This window comes from Buteo buteo, chromosome 25, assembly GCF_964188355.1.
Source record: "Buteo buteo chromosome 25, bButBut1.hap1.1, whole genome shotgun sequence".
NCBI classification, from domain to species: domain Eukaryota; kingdom Metazoa; phylum Chordata; class Aves; order Accipitriformes; family Accipitridae; genus Buteo; species Buteo buteo.
Genome location: NC_134195.1, coordinates 1,574,449 through 1,597,339, shown reverse-complemented (window position 1 = coordinate 1,597,339; position 22,891 = coordinate 1,574,449). Strand labels below are relative to the sequence as shown.

Sequence of the window (22,891 nt, the reverse complement as noted above, 5' to 3'; positions counted from 1 at the left end):
CAACTATCTCAGTAAAAGCTGTACAAATTCACCATAGCTGACTCGGAAAGAGATAGATGTGTTTAAGTAACAGTGATTTAAGCCTCAAGGACAGATTCTGATCTCACACCGATACAAATTCAAGAAATAATTCCACTCTAAACCAATTACTGTATCGGTAAGGAGCAGAATAATAGTATCAAATAATACAGCAGTAGAAGAAAAAAAGTTAAAATCCCTTTCCCCTGAAACACTATAAACAACACAATGGTGTGTGTGTGTGTACATGTATACACACACATACACTTACAGATAGCCTTTTAGTCCTAGAATAAATTCCTACCAGATGAAATACATACTTTGTATTTAATAAATGTTTTTAAAAGCACTTAATGGTTTGACAATAGAAACTCAAAACATTCCAACATCTTCAAAACGTCTTCCACAATCATTACAATTTATTATAATCGATAAGACATATAGATTCTAAAAAAGTAGCTCTGAATAGAAAAATCTGCACCTCAGAGATATGTATCCATTCATACATACATGAAGTATGTATTCTAGAAACATTATTTCATTAGGCTGCAACAAATTACAGGCATTTTTTTTTAAAACAAGGTCTGCAAATAAATTGCTGTCTAAGCATTTGTTCAGAATTCAAACACAGCAGATAAGGCATTAAAGTTCTTGCATATTTTAACCAAGATATCAGTTTTAACAAAAAAGGTAGACTTGCCTACCAATTCATTGTAATGAACTTTCATTAACCAGGAATGTTTTAAGTCTAATACAGTTTGAACTGATGACTAGGTACTACAGGGTGCATGCCTGTCAGGAGAAATTAGTTAGCTCTTGCTGAACAGTTGCTTTGTGATAACGGTGCTCTTCTTTTATGGTTCATGATAAAAAACATAATCTGAACACAGAAAATAAATGAAAGAAATCAAGCTCATAGAAAAATACTAAGTTCCCTAACACCACACCTGCAGTCTTGAGTTCTGAACAATGAGTTTGTAGGGACCGTAGTTCAGCAGTATGTGTTAAGCTATTTAAACTGTTTTAGCAAACAATAACAAGAGTCACTTTAATGAAGAAAACAGTTTCCTTAAGCTGACAGTAAAGATCTAATGTATCAGTACATGATGGTTAAAATTTTATGGAATAAAGATAACTGCAGATTTGAGAACAGAATCTCGTCCTTGAAAGCTGCAAGTTCTTCAGCTAACAGAGTGAAGAAATCTTTTATGGGTTAATGCCCTTCCACTTCTTTTCCAGGGAAGGAATAACCCATAAAACAAGCACATCCAAACTCTGTATGGAATCAAGGACATTTCCCAGTTTGCGCTGTCAGTCTCTAATTGCAAAAAGTTGTCTTATGTTTATTTCAGTTAATTGCTTACTGCTGTGCTTTATTAGCCCAGGAGGTAGCAGAGAACACCGAGCTAAATGTTATTTTAGGAATTAGCTGGCAGCAGCTGCTACCAGATCACTACATTTTGGGTCTCTGTACCCATGTGGAGCACCTCAGCCCAGCACACGTCGAGGGAGACACTGGCCAAAGGGAGAGAACTGCCACGTGTTTCTCACCCGTGACTCCCTTCAACCAGATGGAGCAGCGCGTTGTATTTATCTCTGTACAGAGCTGCATCCAATTGTCTTTGCCTGGTCAGAGTAACACGGGTCCTTGCAAAGCAGAAACAGCGTGGAGTAGACAGCTTTAAAAAAAAAAAGTCCCAGCAGTACAGTTATATACACACATGCATGTAAGAGATGTCTACACCAGCATATCCTGATGTACGTACAGCATAGCACAGTAAACTTAATACTACTGAGACACAGAATGCAGTTTCATTAAAAACAAAGTGTTCACCAACATTATACGCACAAGGAGACCACACAGTACACATACACACTTACACGATGCAAAACTGTTGCTGTGAACACTGACCTTCCTGTGCCACAAAACATTAACTACTGTGGAATTCAGGACATCACAAGTTTCACTCTCGCCTTCATTGCTCCATACCGTCGGCCATGCAACTTTTAACTTCGTATCTCAGAACCCTTGCTGCTCTTACAATTTGTACTTATGCAAAAAAAACCCACTTTGTTCTTCACCTTGGTTTGCTTTTTGGGAGTTTTGGCAGGGTTTTTTGTTTAGTTTGGAATTTTTCCTAAACCCCATGAGCACTTGCTAAGTATCAAAGGTACAAACACACGGCACATCTATCTGCAACAGCGGACCCTGTCATCAAATGAGTACGTGCACAGTAACATCAGACTTGATGTGTCAAGTTCTAAAGGTAAAACAAAGCTACTTCACCATCTTGCTTTTCTGCACCATTTATGCCAGCAGCTTTTCTTTTTAAGATGCATTTTCTGGCAATTACACATCTAGAAGGAACTTCAGGCACAGTCACCTCACTACTGGCACGCAGCAGTGTCCCCTAAACTGCACCTTGTGCCTCCACCAGGTTCTTTATGTCTATTCTCTATGTGACCATTTCTCTCCGGAAAAGTTTACAGCTACAGCTTTAGGACATGAAGAGAGGGCTGCATTATAGCACAGTGCATAGTTCACACAAAGCTGTACTAAAAGGGCAGTCTAAGAAGTTCCTGCAACTTAGATAATCCTAAGCACTTCTTTGAGACATATTCCATGTTTTCATGAAGTAGTGCAGAAGAATCAAAAATTACTTCAGTTTGCCATTTCTGCCATTCATCAATCCTAAGCATCCAAGTTTCATGCTGAATTTTATTATGAGACACTACTCACTCTCATTCCAAGTCAATGGGCCAAAAGACAATGTTTAAATTGACCTCAAATAACTCTGGCCCTAAATCACCTTGAGACAATGCAACCAAAAGTACTAGTTTAAAAAAGATGGAACACTACCCCCAAAGCTTTACAAAACAGGGTTCTCCTTTCCTTTTTTTGAGGGTATGGGGGGAAGCAAGGTGGATGGGAGAAGAATAGATGTTTGGCAAAGCCAGGCAATTATTACAAGATTAGCAAACAAATAGTAAGGCTGAGTAAGATGCCATTAACTTTTCAATGGGGAACTAAATCCAGGGTCTTGGAAGAATGACCCCACTGTTTAGAAGTCTGTTGCATATTTCAGACAAAACAACTGGCCGCTATGATCAAGATTCAACTAAGTTCCCATCAGTTAAATTCCAGCAAGAAAATGAAGGTATCTATTCAGTATCAATATCTCCCAGCCGTAGAGTAGAGAATAAAGAATTACAATGCTTTTTCCCAATACCATACCCTAAATTATAGGTTTAGCAAATTTAGCCTCCAGAGTAAAGCAAATAATAAACACAGCCTACGTGGCATTCAGACCAGGGCTACAGACCTTAGCAATACCCACTATGTAACGTGGTGCAACAACCAAGATACAAGAACAAGCCTGCAGGTAACAGCCCCGTGCTTTTAGTTTCCAGTGTCTGATCCCCTTTCCAGCCTAACAATCAGCCAAACCAGCAAGCAGTTCTGAGCATTTCTGGGAAAAAAAAGGAAAGCTGAAAGCTGTTTGGATATTTATGTGGCTGAAAGACTGTGACAGAAGTTCACTTTATACCTGTCTGAAACCAGCCCTGGAGTACAGTCTTAACACCAAAACGGGAAGAAACTAGAGCCCAGACTGAATGCCACAGAGGTTCTCGGTGATGTCTGTTTGCAAGCATATCCGCACAACCCCAGCCTTCTATTCACTCTCCTCCAAAGGGAGCATGACATCTTAAAAACCAGCTGATATGGTACCACGCTGGTTCCTGACAGAAACCAGGCTTCAGAAGGAGCTGCACTGGTAATCAGTCTGGTCCTTCGTTCCGAATCATTTAGCAGACACATGTGAAGAGAGTCCCGAAGTTTTGCACAGATCTTAACACATCAGGCAGGAGGGAAGGAAGAGAAGAAGGGGGATGAAATTCAGATACCTTTTCACTTTAACCAGGTATTAAGTCTCCGCCTACGTTCAAAGGTCTTCTCTGGCCAGGAACCATTTAATGCAACAGTAAACCAGAGGTGGGTATGCACATCACCTCCTTAAAGCAGCTAACCTCAGGGCCTCAGTTAAAAGCCGGCTCCCCCCAGCCCATCAGGACCAGGGTTCCTTCCTCCAGCTGGCCACGTGGAGGAGAAGGCTCAACCTAGGTACTTCTACAGCGATACTCCACCAAGAGTTTGCCTTCTTCCAGCGACTACGAGGGTCCTAATTCAAGCTATGGAAGTTAGACATGTGGCGATGGCGGTTAATTTTAAGAAACGCATGGCATAATTTGAGGCTATCAGCAATGATCCTGTTGCACGGCTTTTAACTATTGCTGTTTTCTTCACTTTTTCATATCTTTATTGTGATTAGGAGAGGTAAGGAGGGGAACAAGGCACAATAAAGGTAAAAAAATAGAAACAGTACTTGCAAATATACAGTTCTGGTTTTCAGCAACTTTACTAGGCTCTCTTCATAAGCTAAGAAGCTCTTTGAAATTATTTGTTTGAACTTCAAAGACAGAAGTCTGACTTGCCACTGAAAAACAAATATGTGCATACACAACTGTTTAGATCTACCATTAGCCACCAGTATGTACAGACGTGTATATTTCCTAGAGAAGCAAAGAGTAGACAAAAAATAAGAATTACTTGTTGTTTAAAACATTCAGTGTTTCATTGTGTTAGTTATATAAAAGATGTTAAAATGGATAAGCAGACCTGCCAAATTAACCTTCTCTTTCTCAATGAATCTTTGATGAGGTCCTAATATGAAGAATCCTAAAAATGGTGCCCTCAGACTCTGAGTGCATTGAGATTAAAGCATTGAAAAAAAAAATCCTTCATGCTACAGATCTGCTGAAGTCAAAAGGGAACCCTTTAATATCTTTGCACAGATAACAACAAGTCAGAATCCAAACATCAGGCCAAACTTGAGTTTCACTGTATAAAATACACTGTTGTTTGCAATTGTTGGGAGTAACAAAGAAGGTTTTGGCATGAAGTTATTTGTAGTTGTTTTTTTAACTAACAGTGATACACAAATAGGAAAAAACTCCCACATGACTCAGGTAACAGATCTAAGCAGTTTACAGCAAAATGTGTTGATGAGTAAAATGAAAATAACTGAAGTGGACTGAAACACATACAGCTCCATATGTAAGTGTTAGTCATATAAGAACAGAATGAAGAGTCTGAAAGACAGATACACCATCTGAAGAAGCGGGATATTTCTAAGACAACATTTGGGAATAGCTATCCCACTAAACTTCCTGTGTATTTCACTAACCAATATAAAAACTTCCAACCAGAGGGCTGCAGAGCTGAAACTAGAGTTACTACAATCATAGCAGCAAAATGTTATGACCTTTTAATAGAAGTAGGCGATTACTTCGTTTATTCTGATGTAAACATTTTAGTATGTATATCAGGTTACTGTTTTATTTTAATTCACTCAAATATGAGCATCTTTTAAGCAGAAGCACTAAAGATAACTCTTGTTTTGAAGAGAAAGATGTTGCAGTATTAAATCTTGAAAATATGTAAGGTTCTAGAAACCAGTATCATATTCATAAAATTTCTCTCTGGTAACAGGACCTGCAGAAGTAGGTTTTAGATTGTTCCAATAATTCAGCCTGTGCTTTTACGGAGAACACACCAATCCAAAAAATGAAAAAGAAGAAAATAAAATCAATTAAGGGGAGAGGGAGGCAACAGAATAACATTCTATAGATGGCAACATGTCTGAATAGTTATTTTTAAAAAAGAGAGGATACAGAAGGATACATACTTCACATTACATTGAATTTCCTGTAGTTGTCAACTACATCAAACAAAGATTACACACTTATGTCAAAAAAGCTCTTTCACTTCAGCATTTGATTCCTCCAGGAAGAAGGAGGGAGAGAAAGGAGGCAGGGGGAGAAGAAGAAGTTAAGTTACAAGTTATGCTGTCCTTTCCCCCTCTGTAATAATTAAATATTAAAGTCACAGTCTAGCAAATGCAAAATTTATTTCAACTGTACATAACAGATGTCCTTTTTATATAAAACAAAACACTTAATTGATATATGCAACCACAAACAATATGCATACTGTACAGTACAATGCAACATTCAGATATACATCCATTTTGTATTTTCAAAAGGCAGTCACCTACTAAAGATGGCTTCTCCCATTCACAAATGAAGTGCACAATATATATTATTTTTTCTATGTTTTACGTCACTATATACACATTACTGTGTTTTGGCAAGATTATGCAAAACACCCAATTAATATTGGTTGGTTTCAATTTATGGCAAATACTAATTTATGGAAACACTGCATAAGCCATGTGAAGAGGGGCTGACAATGGCTTGAACCTACCTTCCAATTCAGATTCTCCATCCTTCCAGTGTATTTGTAACTGTACACATATAATTTACAGAATTGCATAAACATAAGGTACTATTATTACCATGACTAAAGTTCCACAAAAATAGAAACACTGAACCTTTGGACCGAATACCACCATTTCCACATTTGCCTTTTTTTTTTTTTTTTTTTTTTTAAAAAGCATTTTGCATTAATACTCCTGATAAGTTCACAATAGCTTATGGCCTGGAACACTGAAGACACGGAATGATTTTAAATGTGCAGTGACATTAATATGAGGCTACAGAACATAAGAGATCCTAATTATGATAACAGTTAATGACTTAAATGCTACAATAATTAATGGTGGTAAACTGTCAAAGCTTTGGTGCATAGAAAGTCAATAAAATCTTCGGATCTGGGTAACAAAACATTCTGTGTGATAAGGAGAGATCAAGTGCAACAACTGTATTACAAACTCATATTTACACTATATAACATGAAACAGACATAAAGGAATTACCGTTTATCCAATGCAGAAAACATTATTCAACTAGAACACCACAGCTTAAGAAACAGGAAAAAAAACAATCCATACTTTCCATATATGTTAAAAAAAACCAAAAACTGACTGAAAGGAAGAGGGGAGTGAAGTGGGTTACAAATGCGCTGTGGAATGGTATGGAGCACACGTACTCGTCGCATTTCTCTAAGCAACACTCCTCCATTTTGAAAAAAGTTCAACATACACAGAAGTTCCTGGTCATTTCGTTAACATATGACTAGTAATATGTACCCCTGAAAACCCTCCTCGGTCAGCACTGCTGCTTTTGTTAGTCATATTTTTGAATGCCAACAACAGTGCGAGAGGATAAAGGAGGTGATCAAACAAGACTGAATGCAGATCTGCAAACGTGAACTGCTCTGAAATAGCTTCTCCACGCTGACAGCCTTCTGGAACCATGCACATCAGCACTTACTAACTTTCTGATCACGTAACCTGCAGAAAGGTGTTGATTAGCTTTTAAAGAGTGTGATCAAGTTCCCAGGCGGCAGTTTATTGCATCGTGATTATTCTGAACTTGTCCATAGATAATACCTGAACACTGGATAACATGCTTACTTGAAAAGGGGTAGGGGAATTGCTTTTGGGGACCCTGGTGAAAACGAGAACTGTTTCTGTCCTTTCATCACATGCTTTTCCCTAACGCCAAGGAAGATGTAGAAAACACGTCATTTTTGTTTTGATGCCGATTACGGTATCCGCAAGACAGAACACACACACTTCACCCCGGCAGTGCCCCAGGTGCAGGTTCGAGACCTTCAGCTGTGCACAGCATGTCACAGCTCTCTGAAAAGCCAACACGACTGTAACCGAAGAGCTGCTGCTGAAAACAAACCTGCTCGTGAAAGAAGTTACAAGACACAATAAAATCTGTCACGGACATGCTCCAAACAATACAACCCAAAAGCCAAGCATTCTATTATTCAGAACGTCAAACAAGCCAATGTGATGGCAGTTGTACCTAGAGTTTCAGACGCTGAACACGCGAGCCTCCATCAGGGGAACCATTTTCATCTCGTCTTTTCAAGAAGAATGGTCAATTGAGAGTTGACAGCTGTGTATTTTAACAGGCAAGTAAACATCTAGACCCTGCTTTCTGCCACGCTACTGCATACAGTAAAGTGACAGCATGACCATAGGTAACATGAGATTATCAAAACACTGCATGTAATGAGCATGGACTGCCGGGTTTTCATGACAACTGCCAGACTGGGGTGGGGGGAGAGCAGTGCGGTCCTTCGTATAAACGTTTAAGCAATGAGGGAAAGACAGCAGTATAAAAACAGAATTTTTTATGGATTAGCAAATGCTCTTCCCAACAAATGGGCCAGATATGCGAGTATCTGAATGATTTTACAGCTCTCGTTCTGCTTATTTTTAAGCTGCATTTTTCTTACTCTACCAGCTTTGTATTTTGTTTGTAATAGGTAGAAAATCCAACCGCTACCACTAAGATATTTCCATATTGCTGGCACTCAGCTCACAAACCAGTATGGTTTCAGTTCAAAATACAAAAACATGCTGTATCCAAAATAAATTAAGAAAAAAAAAAAAAAGGAAGAAAGGACCTGTTGCTACACTGACCAAGTCAAAAGAAAAAAAAAAAGACCATTCAGAGCTACAAATTAACATCTGTCAGTTAAAAAAACCCTCAAGAAATATCATCCTTAACAGGATATACACTTTTTAGAATTACTTATTTGTACGTGTATTGAATTGGCAATAGAGCCTTCCACCAGGTATAACTGAAGTTTCAGAAGCTCCCTCAGAAGTTGTTAAAATATCACATTAAAGAGACAAGGAACAGCAAGAAAACATCTAAGAAAAGCAGGCTGTGATACAACAAGCATTTGTTAAGAAAAAGCTCAGAAGTGCATTAGTTCTGGTGAGAGATATATGAGCAACAGCTCTTACGAGATGTAGACCCCATTCTGTAACTATGGGCTGTCCATATACTGTCATAGTCAGAGTCTTCTGAGAGGTCTGAAGGCTCCAAACGAGAAAGACTACTGCGACGACCCAAGGAGTCTAGACTTGATTGGTCATCATCAGCCAAGACGTGATTATGCATCAGGTCAGTGCCTTGCCATGCTAAGGATGTATAGGTGAAATGAAATGGTGGATGTGGATAGGCAGAGGTGGGATGAGGAGGAGAACGTAAGGAATAGCCACAACCAAACACATGAAATAAAAGCAAAAAGGTGATGGGAAGAGAAGGAAAAGAGAAAATATTGTTAAAAAGGCACCAAAGTTTTTTTCTTTTTTTTTTTTCTTTGTTTTTTCTATTTGTTTGGGGTTTAGGTATAAGTTACACTCAGCATATAATGTTTGAACTGTTACAACACAATTTTTGAAGTGGTTTTTAAGCTTCTAAGCAGCCTCAGTTGAGAATTTTGAATAACCAAAACCTTGTTTGAAAATATATTTTTTGGAAGAGGGAGTTAGGTTCTTTTGAAGTACGGAGTTAGTTCTGGCCTGAGGGGATTTGACTGGGGACAGAACAATAAACACAGTAAGCCAGCACGATCCAGCGCTGATCTGAAAAGCAACAGGCCATTCCCCATCACGCATCTGTACCTCCATCCTTGCCCTCCCTTGCAATGACACAGTCATTTGTACAGCTGCTTGGTGAGCCAGGTCAGGGAACAGTTTCAAATGAAGATTAGCCCTACAAAAGATTCTTTTTCAAGCAGGTAATTTCCCCACCAGCTCACAACACAGCCGCAGAAGCGCTTGTGTCACCACGGTAAAGAGGAAAATGCAGGGGAAAAAGCAAAGGTTCTCATGCAGAGCAGGGCTGCTGACTTTCTACATCAGCAGCAACATCTTGCGTCCACTCAAGAGGGCTGTCAAAGTACAGCTTTTCTGTGCCTGTACCCCTTGTTATTTGTTTAACCACGTAGTAAATTAACTCACAGAGAAACAGGGCCAAGAGGCTGACAGCGACGCAGCCTGGTCCATTCCGACCCCTCAAACACCTCTTCCTACACACCGCTATCTGAATCTACCTTCCCAATTAAACACTAGAGTAGTTGATCAACCCCCCTTTATTTCTGAAGGCCTGGCAATATCCAAGGACTGAAATCATGTAAGTGGCCATGCTACGAGCCACCACGCACATGGTACTGCAAAAGATTTTAAGCCTCCATTTGGAGCAAAGTGCAAAATAAACTCAGTATATAAGAAGCAGGAGAAAGTGAAACGCTGTTCTTCTATTTGCATCTGTTTTCCCAGATTAAACCCCACGTCTTCCCCACCCAAACAACTTAAAAAGTTGTTCTGCTATCTCGATTGCCGCTCCCACCAGTCTGCACTGGTGCCATAGCTCTGCTGACCTGACGTTGCCAAAAGCAGCACCGCTTGGGCTTTGGACGGTGGTGCGGGTGGGAGCACTGCCAAATGAGTGCTGTGAGGGACAGGCAGAATATTAACACGGAGCTAAGAAAGGAGTATGTAAAACAAGGGCGTGCTTCACGGATGACAGGCAATTCTTTAATTCTATTCTTCTGTGCTGACTACTGCTCCCACAGAAGCGATTCCAGCATGATTGGTTTTTTCCCCCATTACCAGTCTAAAAATGGATCTTCTGAAACCTAAAGTCTTAGATGACAACGCTATTCTTTCCAAACAAAGCAGCCACGTGCTTAATCAATATAAAAAAATGTTTCTTGCTGCAATTAAGAGCAAATAAAAGCTGCTGACTTCTGATGTATGCAATGATACTCACAGCACTATGTATATTTCTTAAATATACATAGGAAGGAAAAAAATAGGCAAAAAAGCAAAAAAAATCATATCCATTTTGTATCTGCACACACATTTTATATCTTGCACACCACTGTGCAAGTGCAAATGTTTCCCCAACCATTTCTTGTCACATTATCCTTGGAAATAATCAACAGATCACAGTCAAAGCGTTTAAACGGCAATCATCTCATTTAATTTTGTTTGGAACAACAGTATATCTTCAGAATTTTGAACACATTCATTCCTTTTTATCCAATTAAACACACTACTGTAATGACTGTAGGGCTACAAATTAGATTAGTATTAATAAAAAATTATGTAATAGTAGCTAATTTTATCACCTTGGAGACCTACAGTTCAAGACAGAAAAATTGAAATGAAGGTTTTTGTTGTTACTTCAAAAATTTCTACAGCCTAATACAAGGGCTATATTCCCATTTTAAATTACATATGAATACAAAGTACCTGGATTTTTTTCAAGGTGATAACAGTAAGCAAACACGTATTAGGAAAATCCATGAACTAAGTTTGCAATTGCATTTTGAGCCTTCTCAACTGTCAACATAAAGTGCTTTTGCTTGGAAGCAAAACAGGCACAGAGCACTGTGGGCAGTATTAACAGTGATTAACACCACAAATTTAAACAGCTTTAGTGGACAAGGAGTAAGTTATAAAGTCCACTCTTCCAGTTCCTGACAACAGCAAAACCAGCCAAGTTCTTCAAGATCATTATACTGTGTTCCAAGGATCCCCGAATGAAATCGGTATTCAACTGCGCAAAAACTGTGCAATCAGAACAAACGCAACAGCATTTTCTCCTTCCTTGTGTAAATGGAACACATGCTGGTGGACTCCCCTGCTTTGCGCAATGTTTTACTTACAATACAGAGGAACTCCACATGGCAACCTTGATTTGGATTAAATGAAGTAGGACCCCAGAGGCACGTTACAGGTTTTCAATAATCTAGGTATTGATCTGAGAAACTAAAAATGGCTTTAAGCAACACACAGATCTGAGAACAATTTCTCCTGAAATTATGAGATGGGATTAAAATTTGTAATTAATACTAAAAACAACTAGTGGCAGTAAAGGTCTAGGTTACTTTTCCATAGTGGAAGTCTTTGTTGAACAGTACAAGACAAAAATACACTCCTCCAAAATTATGACTACGTCTTCATTCCTCCTCTCTACTTACCAGCTTCTTGAAATTTATCAAAAAGCATACTGATTAACTATCACATTCAGTTCAGACACCTCTCGTTCATTGGTGAAGGTTTTGTGCAATTTTAAACCATGACAAGTAGTCACTTTTGGCTTTTGGGTTTTTTTGTTATGTTTTGTGTTTTTTAAATACTGAAAGAATTATAGTCTTTAACCACGGTCCTTGGCATCCAATACTTAAACACTCGGCACTGATATTAAGCCAGAAACAAGTTATTATTACTTCCAGGTCCAGCTTGCTACTTGCAAAGGCCTGAGAACATAAACCTCTCTTTTTTGCAAACTATCTAATTTGTGTTTTAGCCATTTCAGTACTTTCTAACTTACTTGAATTTAGTGTTTGACGTGTTTTGGCACTTGTGCAATATGCTTCAATGACTTTAAGAATTTGAGCATCTTCTTCTAAAGCAGCTGTACCTAGAATCAATGGGAAAAATAGAATTTTAAACATGGTTATGTTTCTTAATACAGAAAAGCCTCTTTAAATCACTACGTTTCAGTTGAGTCCAAAGTTCAGCCTAACCAACCCTTTAAAATCCTCTTAATCATCCCATTTTAAAAATCATGCTTCAATGAGCAAAAGTAACAGTTTAAGACAAAATAGTATCTCGAAATGCTTGGGAAAAAACCCAAGTCAGAGCAATTACCCACACATTCAAGAAATTTTCTGAGCTTCTGAAGTTGCACAGAACATGTTCTGAAGTGTGATCACTCTGGTTCTAAACCAAACAGCCATTAAACTGAAAAAACCTGTATATACAGTTATAATATATGTATTATTTCATTATTTAATGAAAGAAATCAAGGAACAGAATATTAATTCACAGAAAAGAAATCTTGAAAACTTTGGGGTTTTGTATATGTATCAGATTTACCCCTTTGAACAGCACACTATTGAAAATTAAACTCCGAATTAACAGCATAATAAATACATCAGTACAGTTTCAGTCCAGTGTGCAGCAGGAAAGATGTAACTATCATGTAAGTGTATCTGTCAAAAGTGGAGTAATTAAACTTCTCAGACTTTAAAGTAGAAATACAAATACTGAAAAAAACCTAACCATTCAAGCTTAACATGGCAAAATTTTCCTAAAGGTAGAGCTCCACAGCAAATCTCCTCTTTGGGGAATTCAGTAAAAATGCTTTCAAATTGTTCACTTGCAACAGAGTGAAATTCCAATCAAACTGAAATCTGGAGGTACCTCTATTATTAGCTTAGATGGAACTAGGAGCATATATGTAGGGCAAGATCATTTGTTGTTTCAAAAGCATTTTTCCTGTTTTCCTCCTTGAAAAAAATAGGCTTGAAAATTTTCTGCTGCGTGAATCTGAACTGCCTTCAACACCAAAATGTAGTAGTATTCTCTGCCAGCCAATGCATCCTGTTAAGTCTTTGTGATTTATTATCACCAGAACAAAGCCAACTGTCCAAACATTTGTCAGGATCAGCTGACAAGCTAACTGTTGAAGAAATTATCTTGACCCAATATAGTTTCCCTACAGTTTAGGAGACGCAGGTACTCCAAAGTACAGGTTATTTCTCTTTCAAAGCAGGAAAAACTTCATTTTGGATTTCACTGTGGTTAGAATGCAGCACCATATTACTACAGTAGCAAGACAAATATTTCACTTCTGAAATGAGTACTGTGAGGGCACTCAGTTGAAATACCTTACTTATTTTCGTTTGTCTGTTATAATGCTAATTTCACATAGCAGTTCTCAAAACACAGCCCGCAAAAACCCTGGGATTCTGGAGGAGGTAAGTAATAAAACTCAAACCTATCTATCAATAAGCTTTAAGTTCAACAGAAGTTCCTCAGTGGAAAACCTTTACAGCTCCACAAGTGGCAAAAGGCTGAAGGAGCACTAACATTAACAGAAGCTTCTAAGTACTGACACAAGGTGGGGTGGGGGGGAAGACGAATACCAAGAATCAGTAAATATTTCTGTAAGTAACACTCTTTGACTTAAAGCCACCAAAAAACCCCTTTTATTCAAAGTTATCGCCTACAAACAAAATACCGGAAGGTGTTAATCAGTAGAACAATGTATTTGCAAGCTAAAAACCCCCTTCTTTCTCCCCAAGGAACTATCTCCTCTCACTAAGTGTTTAATAATTCCTACATCTCCAAGTTGACAGCTGTATTACCACTGTCAGCACAACTACTGAACCTCCATCCTCCAACATCTGAAATGATACTGTATTGCAGTACTTTAATTTTTCCTAAACAGATACCTTCCTGTAAGGTTAAAATGTCCTGAACTAAACATCCACTTGCACATCCAAGAACACAGGATCATTCTATTCACTACCTTAACCTTTGCAGTATGAAATTCACAGCACACTCGGAAGGACCTCCACCTTAGACAAACCAACGGTGCCCTGAGGAAAAGCTTTTTCTCTCTAACTCTACATAAACCAGGGAGAGACATTGTTCGCAATAACACACTTCATGCATTGGAACACTCAAAGCACAGTCTCTGTCTTAAAAAGCCCACGAGCAAAGGACAGACACAGAGAAGCAAAAGTTGCAGTAAAAGAACATGGCCTTCAGCTTAAACACCCTGTCTTTTATTGATACAAATACTTGGATTATTCATTCACACAAATTTCTAAGGAAGAATTAGTGTGACACTGACAACTAAGTGAATATTGTGTTTGCTTGATAACATTAATGTTCCCTCCACCCCAAATTATCCCAACATTCAGATTTTGACCCTTCTGTTTTTCTATACATTCATCAGTCCCTCTCAGTTCATCGTTGCTCTTCAGACTTCAAGCGCTGTAAAGCCCTGCAATTCATTCAGACACAGACACTAGCAAATGACCTTATTTCTAGGAGATGAGAGCAGACTGTTGGATCTTAGACAGTGACCTCTCTAAGCAACTAGACTTCGAACCAGCAGCAACACTCAGCTTTCCAACACACAGCTCAGCAGAAGCTCCTACCAGGATCAATTTAAGAACATAGCTACCAAGTGTTCTGCAAGAGTGGGACAGTATCTTCAAATTGTTCTTCACAGTATTAAAAGACAGGTTTACCTTACTGAACTTGACATGGCTCTACAGTCAAGCTCACTTCCCTCTATAGCAAACAAATAGAAAGAGGCACTTTCCATCCCGATCATACATCCACTGTAGTCAATAGTAAAGCTCTAGAAAGCAACTAATGCCATCATGACATAAGCACCTAAGATGAATAAAACAAACCATCCGCTGGAGATACCTACTCCCCTCTCCCCTGAGAGAAGAAGCCAGATGACTCGCTTACACTGTACGCCTAACCTTCACAGAATTTAAACTGATGTTAATTCCATCCTTTATATTATGCAGACATTCATTCAAGTCTCTCTTACTTTTTCTCAGTGCAAACTCTTCATCTGATGGCTTCCGTTCTGGCTTGCGTTTGGGAAGCAGCTTTTTCATGGTTTTAGGGCTTTTACTGAGATCCTGTGCAGGGAAAATAAAAATAAAAAGAGTAGAGCTTCTCCACAATATTTCAAAAGTTTAACTTCTAAGATGCATACAGGAGTTACTAACTAAAAATCTTTTAACAGCACCAAAATTCAGTTTACTAGTATTTTTTGGCACATCTGATTTGCCTGAGCTGGCTGACTTCCTCTCTACCCTTCCTCCAACTATACACAAAGTCAGATATTTTATCTGTTCTATTAACAGAAATATACAGAAAAGCTGCTGCAAAAGCATGCAGGCTGTTTGGGAGCTAGAGCGAAGGGAAGAGGCAGGCATACATTAACACAGGTTTTTTTCCTTAACTTTTGAAAAGACAACCCATTTCACCTGTCTACTTAGAAGCAGGTAAAAAAGGACCTAAAAAGGAAGTTTGGCAGGTAGTATACTCTTCAAAGCCAGAATTTGTAAATGTTTAGGTCTGTTCTTACAAAGCTCTACAGCAAAAAAAAAAATACAGCAACAAATACAGCATTTCTGCTCAAAACGTGGTCATGCTGATTTACAGGAACAATGCTAGGTTACAGGAACAAAAGGAATATACTGGTCTACCCCTTACCTTAAGGATACAAGACATCCTCTATAAAAATATAGAACAAGAAAGTAAAAAGGTGAATGAGCAAGACAGACCAAAGAAGATGAAGATAGGTTTTGAATATCATTGTATGCTAAACACTGTAAAGATGATTGAAATTTTACCACATGGGAGAATTCAGTGCCCTACACATGAAAGCATGAAAGGAATTTAACGTAAATTACAAATGAGCATATAGTACAGCAAAACAGAAGAACCTCTTGTAGCAACTAAGCCTGAATACTAACCTTCCAATTGCTGATCACCTATCACTTTTTCCCTGTTGTTTAGGGGATTTACAAAAGAAAAGAAGTCACAGACACACAGCCACCACAAAAAAACACAGCCAGGCCACACAGGGGCACAGTGTTTAAGCTGTACTTTCTAAGATACTACAAAATACATATCTGCAAAATAAAATTTTTCTGTCAACATCTCATGCTTGCAGAATAAAAAATTCTTAGGCATAACTGCATGATTCCTTCTGGGCCCTGTTGCTTCACACTAAATTAGCATCATGAGAACGTATGACAAAGACACTGAAACAGGAGGCATCACCAAGCCACAGAGCATGTAATATTCTCCTCCTTACATACACACAGACTTCCAACATAAATCTAACATTTCTTCACTATTTACAGAACCATGCAAAATGTAGTGGCAGGGCCAAATTGACCTACCACCACCATCTTTTTGTGGTTAAAAACACCACATTTTATTTCTCTTGGAACAGATTCCCATTTCAGACCATATGCTAATTAAAAAAAATACAACAGCATGTTAAAAATCTGAGCTTTTTTTTTCCTAATAGTAACATTAGCCATCAGATTCTTTTGAGTACAAAAACATTACATATATTTTGACAGTTAGCATTTTTTTAATATGCTATTGTTGCCTAGTAACACTGGCAAATACTGAGGAACCAAGAGTCAATTATACCACCACAGCTGTTTAGAATGATTTGATACAGCATTTTGAAGCACCATAGGATCCCTTATCCTAGACACTTTGCAGTATGCTTAGTAAATAACTTACTTTGCAATAAGCCTGGATGATCAACATAATGAATTTCTAGTTTAAAAGAAAATTTAAAAAAAGAAACAGTCTGATTTATTAACTGGATAAAGAGTGGAAATAAGTGGAAGCACTTGGAAGAAGCGGGGGAAGCCTCTCCCAACAAGCCTTAGTATCTTCTGAGCTGCAAGACTAAATCCCTGTTTGAAATAAACAGCATTCACTAGTCCATTACCATTGATTCAGCATTGGCTGTTAAATCCTCTTTATATAAAAACACGCACAAAATTGTAAAATGGTAGTGTGTAAAAAAGTTAAACTTCCCGTTGCAGGCCTGCTACACAGTCAAATTTCTTGGCTGCCACATCTCACCTCTTTATAACAAAGAGCTGCTGAAGGCCGTAACGGAGGTGCGGGCCGTAAGCAGCTCAGACTCCAAGGCTTGGGGGTTTTCGGAGGTTCCAGAGGTCCCCAGTTTATCGTGGTATGCGGAGTCCCGTGATGTGACGGATGAGGAAGAGTGTGGTACGCAGGAGTCAGCGGTATCGGCTTACTGTCCGAATGCTTGCTGGAGGGCGTTACTGGATGGGAAGGAAGCTGTCAAAGATGCAAAGGTGATGGGAAGGGAAAGAAAGTATGTTATTGTCATAAAGACATAATATCATCAAGGATTGGTGAAATAATCTCACTCGCTATCTAGTCCTTCTGTTTATTACAGATGGCCTTTGAAAATTTTTATGCTAAACTATTATTTGGAAAAATGGAGCCTGAAGAAATTTTTATTGTCTACCACAGACAGAGCACGTGCTAAAGAAAGAACAGCTACGAGCAGCCCTGCTCCCACTTCTCTCACCACTGAGGACGGAGCTAAATTTGGATCCATTCATATCTGACAACTCAAATGCAGAACCCAAAAGAAAGTACTTAAGGAAATAGTTTCTCCACAGCCTGTCAAGTACATCACTAATTAAAACCTACTATTCTAAGGATACTTAAGAGATGGTGGTGCATTACTTGGTGGTGTATTATTTGGTCAAAACAGAAAAAGTAGCGATAATTTTCTTTTACCCTGTTAAACTATTACACCAAGATCTAAGCTTTTCATTGTGTGAACAAAGAATAAAAAACAGAATGATTTTTTGACCCATTAAACTAGTCATAACATTCAGTTCTTGTTACTAATGGCTAAAAAAAATGCTTTACATGGTGGTATATTTGCCAGATGACCTAATTCTGCATACACTGCTTATTCACTTCTATCTAGAAGCTCTTTCTTACCGTGTGAGATGGCACAGAGTGAGGTTTAATGGTGGGATTCCCAACAGTTGTGACTTTGGTTTGCTTCTGCAGGTGATCCACCCATTCATGCAAATCTTGCTGGTTGTTACAAGACACTAGTATTCTTTCAATCATAGTTCCTAGGTGACAGAAAAGATAAGATGTAGGAAACCACAGAATAACACCTTACTCAGTCTGACATGATTATAAAGACACTCATTTCCTAAAACATTGTATCCCTTGAGTACCAAGCAAAAATTTTAACCTTTCTTTTCCGTACACCAGCATCTCAGTTTTCCAGTTTTAACAGATGTTTCCTCCACTTAAATTTGTTCTTGTGCCAGGCATAGAAGTTCTACCTTCTTCCCCACCTCTAATAATTACACACAACCTTTAATGACAAGAAATAGACGTGATGTAGGAGACAGGCTCATCTAGTAGCCTTATGCTTCTCCATCTTCCCCAGGAAAGGTAGTGTATAGCCTAAAATGTCATTCTTGAGTCTGTAAGCTACAATATAGGAAAAGTTATACAACACAGTTCACCGATCTCTCTCAGAAAAAGGCATAAAGTTGGTCTGAATCTAATATTAAAGTTGAGGCAAAAGTCACTTGGGAAAGCAATCTTAACCAAAGATTACTTTTATTTGTGCATTTCATTCCATTTTAACCCATCAACATTCCTCATCCGAGGTCAGCTTCATAGCCATTATCTCAGAAGAACATGCACCATCGACAGCCTTTTCCCTCTGTCTCCTAGCATTGATGTGTGATACTGCCTGCCACTTGAGAGGGTCAAAATTACTTTACTTAAATGCAACCTGCCCAGAGGCAGAATTGATCCAGGAAATGAATGAAGGTATGAAGCTCCACCGTGTGGACCCTGCTCCCACTGTCCTTTAAATCGCCCAAGGATGTAAGGTACATGCTGAAACAAATGACTTAACAGACAGAAATTACCCAAAGTAAGCACAATGGCAACCATCATTAGCATCAGAGATGCTAAAGGTCTCAGGAAAGAGGTGGACCATGTCTACAAGAAAGCTCTTGCTTAAAGCTCTTCCAGAGTCTCTGGAATTCCTCTTCTTCCAATGAGTAGCATACTTAGCATACATTATAAAGGACCTCCTCCAAGGCTACTGCCTCCATTTACTGAAATACAGAAATCTGGGGATGAATCCCATGCAAAGACAGTTTGTTAACTGCTTAAGACAAGGAGTAAAAAGCAGCTTTCCAGCGAGGCTCCGGGTAGCTGCCTTGCAAAATTTGTATGATTTTGTATAATGACAGGATGGTTGAGGCTGGAAGGGACCTCTGTAGGTCATCCACCCCCTGCTCAAGCACAGACACCTAGAGCTGATTGCCTGGGACCGTGGCCAGAGAGCTTTTGAGTATCTCCAAGGATGGAGATCTCTCCAGGCAACCTGTGCCAGTGCTTGGTCACCCTTGCAATGGAAAAGCTTTTCCCTCTGTTCAGACTGAACATCTGACATTTGAAGTAGTATATCCTGGAGTAAGTAGTAAATAAAAATATTAATAGTCAATACCTGATATTTCAAATGCATTTTTATGGTTTTCACTGTCTTCTAGCTTTGTGATAGTCATTCCTGTCATTGGCAATTTTCCCTAAAAAAAAACAAAAATCAGTAACACTGAAGTTAAATCAAAAACACACAAAAACATTACCAAATAAAGAATATATAAACTTCAAGCTCTGAACAAAGACATACACAGTAAATTGACAAACACATACACACCGATGGGTTTAAAAACATTTTAAAAATCCATACAAACACCTTGTAATGGACGTTTTTGATATGCCCAACTTCTGCAAATGACACCGGTGACTTCAACGAGTCTATTTGATACCTAGGCAGGGTATGATATCCATACAAACGTAATAGTGGTCACTCATCATAGCCTCAGGTTCTTGAAACTGAGACCTTCAGGGTCATCCATATTACATGATGAGAGGCAATGGTGACTCATCTTTAAGCACATTTGTTTGCAAACTGTTTGATTAGCTCTCAAAATAAGGTTTGTAGTACAAGTAGATTTAGAAAGGAAGACTTCATTAAACATGTATCAATTATTTACTGAAGATTTACGTCTCTAATAACCCCACTACTAAATTCACTCACAGAAACATCTGGGGGGAAAAAAAAAACCAAACCAAAAGCAGCAAACACACCTTTACATTTGTAAAGTTTCAGGAGAACTTATTAATTTTACAGAAAATAACCTCTCATTTGAAACCCAGACAAGCTGGAAAAAAATGTCAGTTTAGGATAACTTTTTGACCCTTCAGAAACACAGAAGAATAAATAAGACTGAATATTGTCAGGATGAAATGCTCTACCAAAAATGCAACTTCAATACAACTTCTTTAAGACAGATTCTGTATTCTCCTGCACAGAAACACTATTCAGCACTTGCTGGCAAAAGCGCAAATACTATGTACTGTGGAATTTTGGCTCCAATGGAGAGAAAAGAAAAAATAAAAAACAACTTTTTTTTTTCTTCCCCCTTTCTTTCCTAATGTCTGCAGAATGGACAAAGGTTTCTTAGAAGCTTGGAAACTAAAAATCACTGGATATTCTGTATGCACAAAGCATGCTCAAGCCCAAGATGCCAAAGGGGAAGGAAGAGTTTTCTTGCAACAGCTTCCCCTCTGAAGGAAACATGGTGGCATTGTGCACTACGATGCAGCCTAAAATTCTCTCTTCTGCTTTTCTGTGTTTGTTGGTTCATGAATAACACAGCACACAACCGCAAGGAAAGAGAGGTGCAAGAACTGCTGATGTAGGTGGAAAGGGAATATGGGAATACACTAAGCAAAAGACCGGTGACAGAGAACAAAGATCACCTGAACCACATGGAGAGAAAAAGTACAAAGTCAGCAAAACATAAAGAAAACAGAACTGAACTTGTGAATCGTTTACATTCCCCTTCTTTCAACACACAATGGTGAAGCATGGCCTGTGCCCCTTGTGGCTTCAGTTTACCACTGCTTAAAGTTCTCCCCATTAGCTCACATGGCAGATATCAGCACTATCAACCAGAAAATCTGAAGCCTGCTGATAACTGGAATATTCAGTAATACAGGGAGGGTGTAATGTAAGATGCTGCCTCCAGTGGCATCATTTCCCTGGGAACAACTGAGGGAGCTGCATCATCTTCTGTCCATATCCACCCCAGTTCTGAGACAAGAACGTCAGAAGAAAAGTTCAGGCAGCCTACGTTAAACAATCTAGACATGGCTCTGAGCCACTGTCTCAGACACAAACAGTGATGAAATAATTTTACCCTGCTCTGAATATGTAGTCATTAAAATTTGAGAAGTTCTCAGTGTTGGGAAAATCACATGAGAGGTTATGAGGAAATTAAAAGCTTTGCATTCAACAGAGGGTTGGATGGCAAACACTAAGTGCTGTGGCCATACTTAATAGCAGCTGAAGACAAATGCACAGAAAATTGCTTATGTACTGAACAATGCTGTGCACCTGGGGGACAAGGTAGGAGCGAGGAGGAAGAAATGTAAGTGATGTACAATAAGAGAGCAAATTAAAGCCTGACAGATTGTTTAATTTCATATTGTTTGTTTGTTAACACACTAAACTTCCAGTCAGTTGCCTTTGTAACCAGTACAGAAGGTCTACACTCATCAGAAATTCTGGATATGTCACTTGGAATACAGAGCTCACTTGCCTTTTCTAGTATCTTTTTCCATCAGTGCTGGGACAAAGCACTTGCCAAAAATTCTTAAAAGCAGCACAAAGCTAACAAACTTGATTGTCCACTTGAACCACCTAATGCAACACTGTCTGAGACAAATCCAGCTACCGCCATGGCAGGTAAGATATGAATCCAAACATGGAATTTCAAATTTAATTGCTCTTAATTAAAAAATAAAATAAAAAAAAGTCACACAGTTTGTGACTGGCTATGGTTGATCACGTAGGAACCCCGAATGACTAAGCTGCAGCATTCCTTCACAGCAGGTCAATCACTGCTCAGGAGCAAGGAACAAACTGCTCAAGAGCCTGATTTACAGAAGTACTTACACCAGGTGAAATATCTGTCTCCTTTTAGAACTTTGTTCCAGTTTTTCCCTTGCTTTTGGTTTTCTACTGGAAACCACATAGCAATGCTTGAAGAATATTTTATAAAGATTTCAGGAAGTCATGGACTGTGCATTTGCTTTAGCTTTACTTCTCGGGTGTCTTTTGAAATACACACCCAAAATGCAAGTGCTTCTGCAAAAGCACTGTGTCCTAGAGCTACAGGGGAGCCAACCCAATCGGCACTGATCCTCCTGCACTATAGGAGAGTTGTTCCATTTCTGTGGTGGGGAAACAGGCACGAGTATTCAGCTAGGAAACTTGGTAGAGAGCTCAAAGACTGTGTCTACCAGCAGCGAGCAGATGATTTGTGAAGTTAAACACCGGCGCTGAGGACCTGAAGGCCACATTGTATGCATTTTGGGTGGTGTTACAGTGGGCTAGCTCTAGGCTGGGGCCAGGGACTAAACGTCAGTCCATGCATTTCATCTGCTCCAGTAGCTGGAGCAGATCAAGTGTACTTTTGGAGCATACCTTCCAGTTCAGCTTCATCCAGAGGGAATCTAGTCTCTGAGCCCCAAAATGACTTCTACACTGCGACTCAAAGATCATTTAATAGAAAAAACTA

The 22,891-nt window shown here is 38.9% G+C and overlaps 1 protein-coding gene across 6 annotated transcripts in view; it reads right to left on the bottom strand.

Moving 5' to 3' along the window:
- ARHGEF7 (Rho guanine nucleotide exchange factor 7) overlaps nucleotides 1-22,891 on the bottom strand; it is a 127,019-nt gene that overhangs the window by 6,871 nt on the left and 97,257 nt on the right. For 5 of the 6 annotated variants that reach the window (XM_075057452.1, XM_075057447.1, XM_075057449.1 and 2 more), the window contains 5 exons: nucleotides 19,750-19,828; nucleotides 18,204-18,343; nucleotides 17,298-17,522; nucleotides 15,223-15,316; nucleotides 12,193-12,282 (listed from right to left, as the gene is read on the bottom strand). In XM_075057452.1, coding sequence (XP_074913553.1) covers nucleotides 12,193-12,282; nucleotides 15,223-15,316; nucleotides 17,298-17,522; nucleotides 18,204-18,343; nucleotides 19,750-19,828 — 628 coding nt within the window. Of the gene's footprint in view, nucleotides 1-8,810; nucleotides 8,988-12,192; nucleotides 12,283-15,222; nucleotides 15,317-17,297; nucleotides 17,523-18,203; nucleotides 18,344-19,749; nucleotides 19,829-22,891 lie in introns of all 6 variants that reach the window. The other variant, XM_075057453.1, reaches the window with a different exon arrangement.